The following is a 12,902-nucleotide window of genomic DNA, read 5'->3' as shown; positions in this document are numbered from 1 at the left end:
AATTCATTCATTAATATGCGCGTATGTGCGGCTTCAAGACTATTTACACAAACATCCTTACCTGCAGCACACATCCAATATCATTATTACTCAATTTGCAGGTGTATAAGTATACGATTCACATGGTTTATTTGAAATACGTTGCTGTGTGCATTTTATAGCATGTCTTATCGCTTGCAAATAAAAAGCGAACATCTACAATCAATTCCTTCTCATTTAACAGGTGAACATACACATCAAATGGTTCTTTCGAATAATCCTTTTGCATCACATGCCCAAAGTGTATTTTGAAAGCATCATGATTTTAAATACGTTCGGTGCTGCAATGCAATAACATAATGATTATTATGGCAATTGCAGTTTGCAAACGTTGGTCGTTGCATAATATGTGCAAAAAATGTACTTCAAACAAATTGGGATTTGTTCATAGTTTTTTTTTTTTTGCGTTAGTGTTACGGTGAGGAAGATGGCATTGCAATTGCACGGCTCATTGCAAACTGATCCAATTATAAAAAAGCTTTTAAGAAGCATTTTTTTGAAATGTATATATCACTACAGAGAATCAGTCAGTCGTATGTTAACGAACCCGATTCAAATTACCAATAAAACTGATTCTATTAAAATGTGATATGAAAGAGAGAAAAAAAGTGTTTGATAGCGCACCAGTCTGTAGTTGGTGTCGGACAATAAATAAATGCCGTCGAAGTAGATTTACGTACCTCCTTATAGCTAGACAACTATTTTATACAGAGCCAATGCTGTTGACACAAATGGCATTGCATTGGGAATATCGGGGAATATACACACAATCACTAGATAAACCATATGTGTCACACTTATATTTTGATTTCGTATAAATCACAACGATTTCAAATAAATGGATTTTTATGCGATGCGAATTCGCAATGGGAGAGATAACAACAATAACAACGCAAAAGAAACTCAAAAGAAGCTCAAAAGAAAAAAAACATTTTTTATATGGATAGAAACACATCTGAGGCAGATAAACTCTTCGCTGTGCTATAAGGAAAGAATCGAGAGAAAAACGAACGTGAATGACGATGGTGATGGTGATGGTGTTGACAAAGTCTTTATCTTCATGTGGTTTTCAAAAATGCAGACAACTACATAAAAATGCATTTAATTTTTTTCCTTCTCTCGATCTCATGTTACTTTCTTTTCACTTTCACATATATTTATTTATTTTTAATATCAGTTCAAGCGATTTGGATTCGCGAGAGATTGTGGCTTCAATGGTTTGCATACAACGATGACGAAAAGAAGAAGTGGAATGATAAAAATTAAGCGAAAATCTGGTATGGATTCTGTGTGGTAAGCGCAAAGCGAAGATTTTGATACTATACACACACACATGTGTGTGTGTGCCGAGAGATTTGCAAGCGCGTTTACAAAATTTAGTCTACCATAAAAACTGTTTTCAAGTCGCAACTTGTCGGATTGTTGGAAATGTTCAATGGATAGCGGATGCATGCGACGCCCATAAATCTTTTATAGTCATGTTCAATTTCATTGCACTTTACGAAGGTTCACCTGAGGGATTTCGCAGCGGCTATAATTTCGACACATTCACAGATGCAGATGCAGATGCAGATGCAGATACAGGCGCATACATTCATTCATATATCACGATCTGTAGATAACCGGAAAATGTAAAGAAAATGCATTGGCAGTTGTCGTGCTTGCAGCTTCGAATTTATGATTTATGACGATTGGAGAATGCAATGAATGTTTAACTGTCAAACTGTAACCGAGTTTTGGGGGAAATTGTCCTATGAGAGTGATATATATAGATGATGAAGATGGTTCATGGTTAGAGTGAGTAGTGGAAGATTGAACAAACCGATAATCTAGTTGCAATGTTAAACAATCATTTTCTTGGTGCCGAACAAATCCTCCTCTGATGAAGATGAATATTGAAGTTGGGAAACATTTTAAACACCAGTTTTGCATTTAAATTTATGTAAATGTAAGCTATGCAAGCCGAAAATTACCGGCTACCGACCACTCCCAAATGCACTTTTATTAGATTACTGACAATTTAATTGCCCTTAGCTCGGCACAGCCCATATATCAACGAGATTCCATTATGAAAATCATGACACACGATCGGACACAATGCAAATCACAACGAATGTTCAAAGTCGGTGATTTTTAATTTCTGCCATTTTTGGATTAAAGGATATAACAATGGAGTTTTATCTCGAATTTTATATACTGATTCGTGTAAATGAGGCGAAAAAAGGAACCGATCACACTTTGAACGAATTAGAAAATGATTTGAAATCCGAAATAACATCAGTATTCCATGCATTATTTAAATAAAAAAACGATTCCCATTTATTTCTAAGCTCCAGATTATGCTTGTTTCGTGTATAGCATGGACAGTGTACAGTCGCAACTAATTAATTTATGTTTTTTTTTCGCATCGATCTGATTTTACATTGGACTATTCGTTGCATTGTAATTGAACGTGTCCACTTCAAGACCGATTTTATCGAGCGCAAAAACAATGGGGGCCGAGTGGGAAAAAATGTTGTGCTGCGTAACCGGATTTCATTCCATTTCCTTGCACGAACATTCGGATGGCTTATGCAATCGGAGGAGAAAGCTTTTAGTTTCTGTACCAGCATCCAGACGATGGAGATAAAGTAAAAACAAGCGAACGAATGAACACGTACTCTTCCGATAAAGTTTCAGATTTGTTTGAAATTTTGTCATTTGCTAAAGGATAAAGAAAGGAAACGAAAAAAAAGCGAATGAAATCCAATGTTATTGTTAACTGCTTTTACGCGTTTTTTTTGTCAACTTATGCGAGAGAGAACTGCACTTTTTTCCGATGGAAAATGGTCATTGAATAACAAGCCAATTTGTTCTAAGAATTGGATGCAACATACTCTGTGGTTTTTATCTCATGAAAATTCGGTCTTTGTGTACGCTATCATTTATGCAATAAATTGTCTATTTCATACACGCTTTCATTCTTGTGTGATGCCCCATAGAGTGTGCTTTCGTTTTCATAATACACTTGAATATATGTGCGGCGCAAAAGAATGAAATGAAGAGAGAGAGAGAGCGAATCGTTCCATCCATTATTATAGTTTGTTCATTTCCATTGTGGTTTTCATTTCGCTTCTGTTGCCAAAAAAAAAATACATTGATTCTTTTGTTGTGGCCGCTTTTTTTGCACTCGATGTGGTTGGAATAACGACCGTTTCATTTCGACGCAAAAATAAACTTGTGAATTAAATACGGCCAATGGACCTGATTAAAATTGTAACCGAAAGACTGACACCAAAAAATAAAAATTGCACTTCGTGTTTTTTTTTTGTTTGGATGGTTTCGCATTTTTCGTATGCTATCATGGGACATCTCTGAAATGCATTTTCACATCGAATTAAATAAATTACGTTGGTCCCATAGAAATGGTGTGTGTGATTCGTATGTCTTGTGAATCATATGCAATATATGGCACACATGTGCATACGAGAAAACGAAAGAGGGTAACTCAATTTTCGAAACTTCATCATTCCGACAAACGAAACTAATTTACAATATAAAATGGCTGAGACGTGGCTATGCCACACTCTATTGCATTTGATCACGAATAAACTAATATACTTCCTTTATAAACAATTTCCATTGATTTATTTCGAAAGTTAAGTGTGTGTGTTTGTTTATATTGTTCGGGTGTCAGAGATTTGTAAGGGAAATTGCTGCATGAATTGTCAAGCGGTTAATCCCTAATTTTGATTCAAATCCTTATCGTATTCCATTCATCGTCCGTTTATTATGACACGTTTATATACTACTTTAACAAGGCAAAAACTTACAAACTCAATTGAAACCGCATTTATTGACCGCACAGATTATTAATGTGTGCTGATGCATTTCATGCAAAGGCAAACTTTATTTTATGGATGGTTTTCTTTTGTGTGTACATTGCTGCATGATATTTTCCATCAATTTGATGCACATACCACTGACCATTTATTCGAAGTAGTCGCCATATCAAATTCATATATTTGAGTCAGCACATACAATGCCGCAATATGTTTGGATTCATTCGGATAAAATATTTGTCTTCTTGTCGACTCGTAAACATGCTGGGGAACAACGTTAAGGGTTTTCACAACAAATATCAAAATTGAAAATTGTCCCAGTTCAATAGGCGTGTTGTTGATATTGCCTTCGGTCTTCTCTCCCATCTAACTTCCCCCCCCGCTTAGATTACACTGCATCTGGTTTATATTCAATAACGAAATAAAGTCACATTTTATGGAAAACATTTCACGATAAATCCAAGATAAAACATTGTACGAGACATATTTGAGCCATGTTGTATGATGCGGCAGCAAAAGACCAACAAATCTAAAGGAGATACATAAATATTGAAAAGCACATCTTCAATTCAGGGCTATTGAGCTTTCAAATTGTGGCAAAGTCATGCTACGTGTGTACGGTGCGGTCAGAGAGTTTGTGTGCATATCCGTCGGCATTGTCATTGTCGACGCCGGTGTTGGTGACACCGTTGTTACTGCCACTTTAGTTATTGGTAGAGTTTGTGTGTGTGTGTGTGTTTGTCATACGCATTTATGGGAAATTCCTTCCGAGATGTTAGGTAATATAAATCAGTCGGTTTTGAACTCGATTTTAGCAAAATCAGCTTTTAGGTCATACGAATAATCCACAGCACATTAATTACATATAATATTCCGAACATTGGAATAAAACCCGCACAAATTTCCCATTGCGTTGAATAACTAACCGAATTTATGATGCACTTAAGATTGATAGACGGATAAAGACCAGTTACAATGAACACCATCCATTGCTTTATTACAAATTGTGCAAAGTCAAATCCTGTTACCATCATATCATTTTATTTTGATTTTATAACACCTTTATATTTCGCATACACTCTCTCTCTCTCACACACACAAATATTCCACACAGAATCGAGCGTTTACTTAAGAAACTATGTTGAATTCAAATCTGGAAGGGTGTTTGTAAAATTGAGTACTCGAGACCTGATTGAAATTCGATGTGTCTTTATTGATGCAAAGCAAAGGCACCAGTGGCCACACAGCAACCATTGCACCTTCGAGCACACTATATATTATACCATTGACTTAAGTGATATGGTTATTTCCTTCACCATTATCGTTTTTCACCATTTATGGCGATTTACCACACATACACATGAACACCTCCCTCTTCACACACACACACACACACGGAATCTAACCATGAATCTATATTCAGTATTCACTCTCTCTTGTTCAACAATTGATTTCGAATTCAGTCGAGAGGAAAATGTAATGTTGTACAATGGTGAACACGCAAATATAATTTCTTAAATTGATTTCTTCTTCTTAACATTGCCCATTGTGTGTGTGTGCACTTCGTGTAAGTCGATTGTGTATTGTTTTCAATTCTGCACTATGTTATCAGGCCAAACACATAACCGGATTCTTAAGCGAAATAAAATTTCCTTCATGTTTCAATGATTGCGTCTCTCTCTCTCTCTTTGTGCAGTGGTTTGCACCTTGAGCAAAATCCAATTTCACCTTATTGCTTTCAAGTGATGTACCGATTTGATAATTTCACACCACACACAATACTGAGGTGGATGTTTTGCTTCCGATTTCCGCATTTTGAAAATGCGAAAATTGAATAACTCCATCAAATAAATGCAGTTTGAAATTGAAATAATTTGCCCGAAGTGCTTTTGCCCGCATTAATAAATAATGTATTGGGTGGTGGCGATGATGGTATTGGGGACCGGTCAGATCGTCGAATGAGTATTTACAATTCGATTCAATTGTTTACGAAAGCGTCGAAAAAAAAAAGAATATTTTATTGTTCGCTTAGAAGAACACGATACACCGATACAAATCGGTGTGCTATTGATATTGATCAAATTGCACCATTTCTCGTTCCCCAAAGTGCATTTCAATTTGTGTAAAATCGCTAAGCAATTTAATGAAATGAGACCTTCTAATTACGTAATTTATGCGCATACCATTGTGCCATTCATACACATTCAAAAAACGACATACAAATTATTATTAAGCTCATCTGAAACTGACATCGGACAAACGACTCAATATAATCCATCGTTAATGTACTGCTCTTTCAAATAATCCATTGCAATACATTATTCGCAATAAAATATGTTTTCAATCCAATTTGTCAAATTAACACGTTTGTATTTATGGCAAAACTTTTTTGGCTTGGAATTGAATTTGATTATATGCCAGTCTTCATTAAATGTGATTTATATATATTTTTGGTATTGATTTGTATCGCAACGAACAATAAAATGAAATATATTAGTGCCGATGGCATTTCCTCTCCATTAATTTGATACGTTTGAATTTTATATCAATAAATTACAATATGTTGAAGTGTAAAAAAAACTTGATTGATTTGCAGATATTTTGATAGCAGCAAATAGTATATATTATGACTATCTTCATTTGAAACATGTATATTTATTATTTATTTTCACCAGATCATGAAATCGCATTTTGGTAAGTTGTACGCTGTCGCTTTTCAATTCGTAAAAATTCTTCTGGACATAAGTATGATTTTATTATGGATGACTAGTTAAGACCGTTTAATGCACATCGCATGTAAACGTCTTTTTTCTTTTCTTTTCTTTTTAATTCTATATTTATAAAAAATCGAAAGTTTGATTGTTTGTGTATGTTTCGAGCTGGCAGCTCATCCAATTTGAATAAGTACTTTTTGAAAAGTCTTGGTCCGGAAATGGTTTTAGGCATCATCATGGTCGGCAATCATAGTTTACTACGGATTTTTACCATTCTAACCCTTTTTGAGACCGTCATGATACATCATGGTTTAAGACGATAACCGTGGTAAACCGTACTAATCAAAAATAAATCGAAGTAATCCACGCATACTCAGGATTTCAAGACACGACCGGGAACTCGCCATTTTTTAAAGAAACGTTTTCATGCTCTGTTTTTGCGAAATAATTTATCCACACTAAAACAATACTATAATTAGAAAATCCGTCAATAATGTATTTTTATAGAAAATTTGGTTGGTCGAGCAGTTGAAACCCAATTTCCCGAATTACATTTTTATCAACTGTAAATAGATGTTGAATTGTATTTTTATGCTTTGAAATCCAAAAATAATGCTTTCAACTGGCAAAAAGTCATTTGTATCCAAATCTATTTCATTAATATTGTTACAAAGTGCTTACACCATGGACATATGTCAAATGAAAATAGAAATCCGTATGAAACTTGAAAATGTGAAATTAAATCGGTTTCAATAGTAATTTAAAATTGAAACAGTGTGACACATTGCATAAATAAATGAGTACATTTCGAACAAAAGATTTGATTAATTTGTGAATTACTTCAATTATCAGACATAAATTGAATTTCATTTGAATGAAAATCAAATGAAACATGAGATTTAATTATTTATCAATATTCAAACGATGGAAATCATTTATAAAGCATCATACCATTAGGGCGTACCTGATAACATTGTAAGAGATTAACTTTGTGTAAACAAAATATCATCCTGAACAAAATCATTTTGAAAATAAAAAAAAAATACGAAAACAAATTTGCCACTTTGTTAGTGGTACAATCAAATCAAATAGCAAATAACGATGAGAAAAAAGAATCAAGAAAAAAATAGCATGAAAAACAAAAAAAAAACGAGACATGAATATTTAAGTATGAACATAGATAGGTATTTTTTTCCACTTGAAAAAAATGGATGCTTTGAAATCTGAAGAGTGCAATGGCTTATTTCTCTTCATAACTACCGTTTGGTTGGTTGAACTTATGAAAGCGATTTTTTAAATCACCTTTTCATTGAGAGTTTAATGGATTTTACATGGGAATTGCATAAGCCACTGTAAAATCCAACCACTTAAATTCCTTTGTTAAAGAACCTATTCAGAGAAAATCCTCAAAACGATAGAGAAACAATAAAGTAACCTGTTTTAAGGCCATTTTCTACACTGCAAAACAGCCTTTGAACTGATGTAAAATTGACTACATCGCCTAATGGATTTCAATAGCTGAAATTTTACCAGGAAACGACTTACGTTCTCTTAATGTATGAATTTTCTGTTGAATGAAAATTGATAAGAAATTTATTGGTTTTTCGATCATTTTGGAGCTACACAAATATTATAAAAAAGCATATAGTATAGCTTTGAATAAAAAGCATGCTGTCAAGCGTGGAAAATAATCCCATTTTAATACGGTATATCATGAGAGAGCAGAATAACAACGTGCCATCGACAATAAAACCACACGAGTGATTATTTAAAATAACATTTTATGAGGACATGGATCTCTGCACATTTTTTTTTACTACATTTTATGTATGGATGGATGTGTGTCTGGAATATGAAAACAATCAAACAAGTCATGCACATGAATTATGGATGATTTATGATTTATCATCGACTTCATTCATTTCATACATTTAAATAAATATTTCGTATTCCGAATCTTTCGAAAAATGTCTAGACATTCTCATTACATGAAGGGGAGATGAACAATTTTTGGCCGTACAAGTGGTATTTGTTTTTATTTAGTTTCTCTGTTTGTTTATTCAGAAATATTTTTCGTAATGAAAGAACTTTTAGGGAAATTGGAAATGACTTCAGGCATTTTCAAACAGCTCAAATGTTTTTTGGGGTGAACAAACATTTCAGTATGATGTCTGAATTTTTCACGATGAAAAATGAAAAAATATTTGAACTGCACTAAGAGTATATATATTTTTATTAGACAAATAATTGAGTTCATAAATCAATCATGCAATTCCTATTCATGGCTTATATTTTTCAGTGCAATTTTAGTGTGCAACACAACAATTGTGTGTGTATAAAAAAAAACCATTGCGGCACCACGAAATTACGATATTTGAAAAAGTATCCAAGAGCACTTTCTGCCATTTTGTCAGCCCATCAAGTGCTCATTCGAAGGTAAGAAAAGTACAACCAAATATATTTGATGCCTGTTATTTAATGAAATCGACACATGACACACAAGCCAAGAACTTATCAATGATTAATGAGACTTATCAAATGCAGCGTACACGAGACATGTTTGATTATTCGTGGTCTATCAATTGCGTGATAAGCGATCCATTTATCATCACTTGAGTTAAGATAGTATAAGGTATAGACAATTTATAGCTATGGATATAGATGCGTGTAAAGATGTTCAAATATAAACATCCAAACAACCTTGAAGGAATATACCAAATTCGTTGTTTTCGGGTGTCTGGGAATAAGGAATGTTTTTTAAAGAAAAGCGCTAGCGCGGCTCATACAGAACAAAAACCAAGGAGTTTACGTTGTATAAATTTCAAATGAACAACAATTTGCTTCAGTCTCAAGTGTGTATATATTTTTTTGATATTATAATTTTAATATGGTATAAATACGCAATTGAGCTGATTATTACATATTAGTGAAGACATAAGTGAATGTAGATTAGATTACACATCAGACTGACTGTGAATTCAATCAAATGAACGTGCACGATTTTACTACGCCATCAGTTTACGTCTAGTTGTATTAATAATTTAGCGACACACAAAATCAAGTGTCAAAATACAAACACTAGATTCTATTGATAAAAATTTTAAAAAAATGTTAATATCATCGTTTGGTGTTGAATTGCCGACTAACATGATTTGCTTGATTTTCTTTATTACGAAGCATATTTGATTTCAATCGAGTTGCGTAAATATTACCGCTCATGCTACAATGTTAGGACTCAGATTGAAACTAATGCAATTCATGATAGTACGTGATAATTGTTGATAACTTTTAAATTGCTGATAAGATTACATTTATATTTTCAGTTCATTTCAATAAAAAAAATCCAATATTATTTAGTTACATAATAATCGTAGACAGTATCTAGACACTGTACTGTGACAATATTGATAGATTTAATTACTCATTTGCCATCGATCATGTGTTTGTCTGTTGTGTCAGGTGAACCTTGTTCAAGTTAAATAATCGAGACATTGATTGATTCAAGCAACATTGCTGCAAATATTTTAGATATAATTGAACGAAACGCTTCTTATTTGAGTATGATATTATATTAACCTTTGATAAGTTTAATGAATTTGTTTTTATTACATTTTTTTCCTTTTATCTTTCGATCTTGAATACACTATCATTGAAACAGTGATTTGTGTGATTTTTATCAACAAATATACCATTAATATGATAGCAGATAATATAAATGCCCAAACATCCAAATTGTACAATTTATAAAATGGCAAATCGACAGCGACACTTCTCAAATGCGGAGCACCTTTGTTCTTGGCCACATGTTTGACCCAATGCATTGCAGTTTCCAATGGTGTACGTGGTTGATCTCTGAATCGGTCGGATATTAATTTTGCATTTTCCGCATAGCTGAAAATTGATCCAAAAATTTCCATTTTAAAATGTTCAGAATTTGAGCGAAAACTTTGATTTTATTCAACAAAGTTTGTTTCAATTTTACCTCTGATTTTTGAGAACTTTGCTAATGGCTGATGCAAGTCGTTCTGCGGACAGATTTTCGAATGGAACACTGACGCCATAGTTTTTTTGTTCGGCCAAGTACATATTCAAATGTTGGTCGAACATGAATGGAATTCCCACCACTGGCTTGCCAAAGTATACGGTTTCTGATGAAATAGAAAACTCTTATTCACACGACGGTTTACTAGGCATCATTTTTCATTTGTTCCTTGTACACAATTTCAAAGTATCTTACCGGTCGTACTGAGTAGTCCGCCGTGTGTTATAAATAATCTAATACGCGGATGTGCCAAAATGGATTGTTGATTAAACCACGTTTCGACTAGAACATCAGATTGACTGTGCGATGGAATCACGACATTTTCATCATTTTTGATCAAAATTCGAACATTTGGATGTGGTTTGAATGCATTTATGATGGCATTGAATTTCTCTTGTGTCAATTTGTGTAAAAGAAGCTGTGAACCAAGTGATACATAAATCGCACCGTTTTTAGCTTCATCTAAAAATGTTTTAATTTTCGGTGTCAATGGTTCGATTTCTTTTTGTATTTGCATGCCTCCGACTTCAATCATATTCGGTGCATATGGACGTGGAGTGCCTAACGTAGTGTGAGTATTCAAAAGAACCAGCGATACATTTCGTCTAATTTCTTCGAGAGACGGCCAATTTTTTGCTTCGGGAAATAGTTTTTCCATAATTTTTTGTTGTTTTGGCGTATATATCAATGGCATTGCAATATCTTCAAACCAAAACGACAAAGAGTTGTACATTCGTTGCCAGAAGTTCATTCGATCGGTGTAGTGATTGCTTGTGAATGGGACGTATGACGGAAAATTTGGCGTTCCAACTAAATCGGTTGTAAATTTTGACGCACCAAATGCGGACAGTCCAATAACTGGAGCATTATAATATTGACCAAGACCAAGTAGCGCATCGTTTAATAAAATTTCCACAATAATAACGTCAAAGTTTTGTTTGATTTTCAGAAAATTTTGAAAATTTTGACTTGAAACTGTCCAGTTGTTCATATCCATTCCACTCGAGTAGCACAACAATGTCCATTCCCAAAAATGCACCGTATTTAATTCAACGAAATTATTTTTTGCCATTGCTACAAATAATGCAAATTAAATTAAAATAAATCAATATTTGAAAATCTTGAGTGAAGATGTTACTTTTTCGTGATATTGCCCAGGAATTTTCAAGAAATACTTCTTTGTAGTTTTTTATGGGAACTTTTTGTTTAAATGGACTAACCACGGTGACATCATGACCTTCTTCAGCCAAACCTTTCATAAGATTGTGCCCGATATAATAATGAGATCTTGATGTCACTGGAAGTACAGCCAAAATCTTGTAACTTATTACATTTTGATACAAAACACACAATATTAAGAAGAATTTAAATAATTTCATTTCGTAAAAAATCAACTGATCGACACTGTGCTCTACAGTAAGCTAAACAATGCAAGTAACTTATTAAGACTGAAGAAGTTTTTATATCAATATCAGCAATCGTTAGCAAACACCAAGGCAAACACACTCATAAGTATCACTAGCTGTGTCGTACTTTCGCTTACTCTCTTCTAATCGATTGCAACGTGTAATGAAATTCAAGTTCACAAACTGTGCCGCATCATAGGCAAGCGCCCACAGTACTGTCGTTATACGTGCCTGCTTGGGATAACGAGCGATAGGCAACCATAGCGGTAGGCAAAAAATTGTGTATAACAGTGTGAAAAAATACAAGTGTGTTATGCGTCACATGTATCGAAATTCCTTACTGTTATACGATCGTTTTGTAAATTTGAATTTCATATCATGTTGCAATGGACTTGTAGAGAATAAGCGATAATACGTCGCAGTTTGTGATACTTATGTGTTTGCTAACGATTGCTGTAATTCTCAGACGATATCCCGAGAAGCAAAATCTGTCTAAATCCTCAATTAGCAACTAGGATTTGATAGGAATCGGTCACATTTCTATAAAAAATTTGTTGCGACTTATACCATGCCAAAATATATATAAATTATAAAGATATGATAATAATTCACGTATTCCATTTTCATAAGATGTTTGTTGATTACAGATCATATATTTTTCACAAATTTGCAATTTACGACAATTGTAAATATTTATTTGAATTAATTATGCCTTTTTACTCTTTTGTCTTATAATTGAATCGAAAACGAATTGAAGAAGCGAGTCAAAAATCATTGACATCAAATACACAGTCATTGTAATGACACCAAAGATGAATGCCCAAACATCCAAATTGTACAATTTATAAAATGGCAAATCGACCGCAACACTTCTCAAATG

The 12,902-nt window shown here is 33.6% G+C and overlaps 2 protein-coding genes across 5 annotated transcripts in view; both read right to left on the bottom strand.

Moving 5' to 3' along the window:
* Positions 1–12,902, bottom strand: part of LOC116347614 (cadherin-87A) — a 127,499-nt gene that overhangs the window by 19,361 nt on the left and 95,236 nt on the right. The window lies entirely within an intron of this gene.
* On the bottom strand, positions 10,128–12,525 carry LOC116347616 (UDP-glucuronosyltransferase 3A2-like). The gene is made up of 4 exons (XM_031778296.1): positions 11,755–12,525; positions 10,812–11,690; positions 10,557–10,722; positions 10,128–10,465 (listed from the first exon to the last, which is right to left on the bottom strand). The coding sequence occupies exons 1-4, from the start codon at positions 11,993–11,995 to the stop codon at positions 10,180–10,182; spliced, it is 1,572 nt and encodes a 523-aa protein (XP_031634156.1). The 5' UTR covers positions 11,996–12,525; the 3' UTR covers positions 10,128–10,179.

This window comes from Contarinia nasturtii, unplaced genomic scaffold (genome assembly GCF_009176525.2).
Source record: "Contarinia nasturtii isolate CC-2019 unplaced genomic scaffold, AAFC_CNas_1.1 Cnas_scaffold_1964, whole genome shotgun sequence".
Classification (NCBI taxonomy): Eukaryota; Metazoa; Arthropoda; class Insecta; order Diptera; family Cecidomyiidae; genus Contarinia; species Contarinia nasturtii.
The sequence above is the reverse complement of the archived record's forward strand: the minus strand, read 5'-3'. Positions and strand labels throughout refer to the sequence as shown.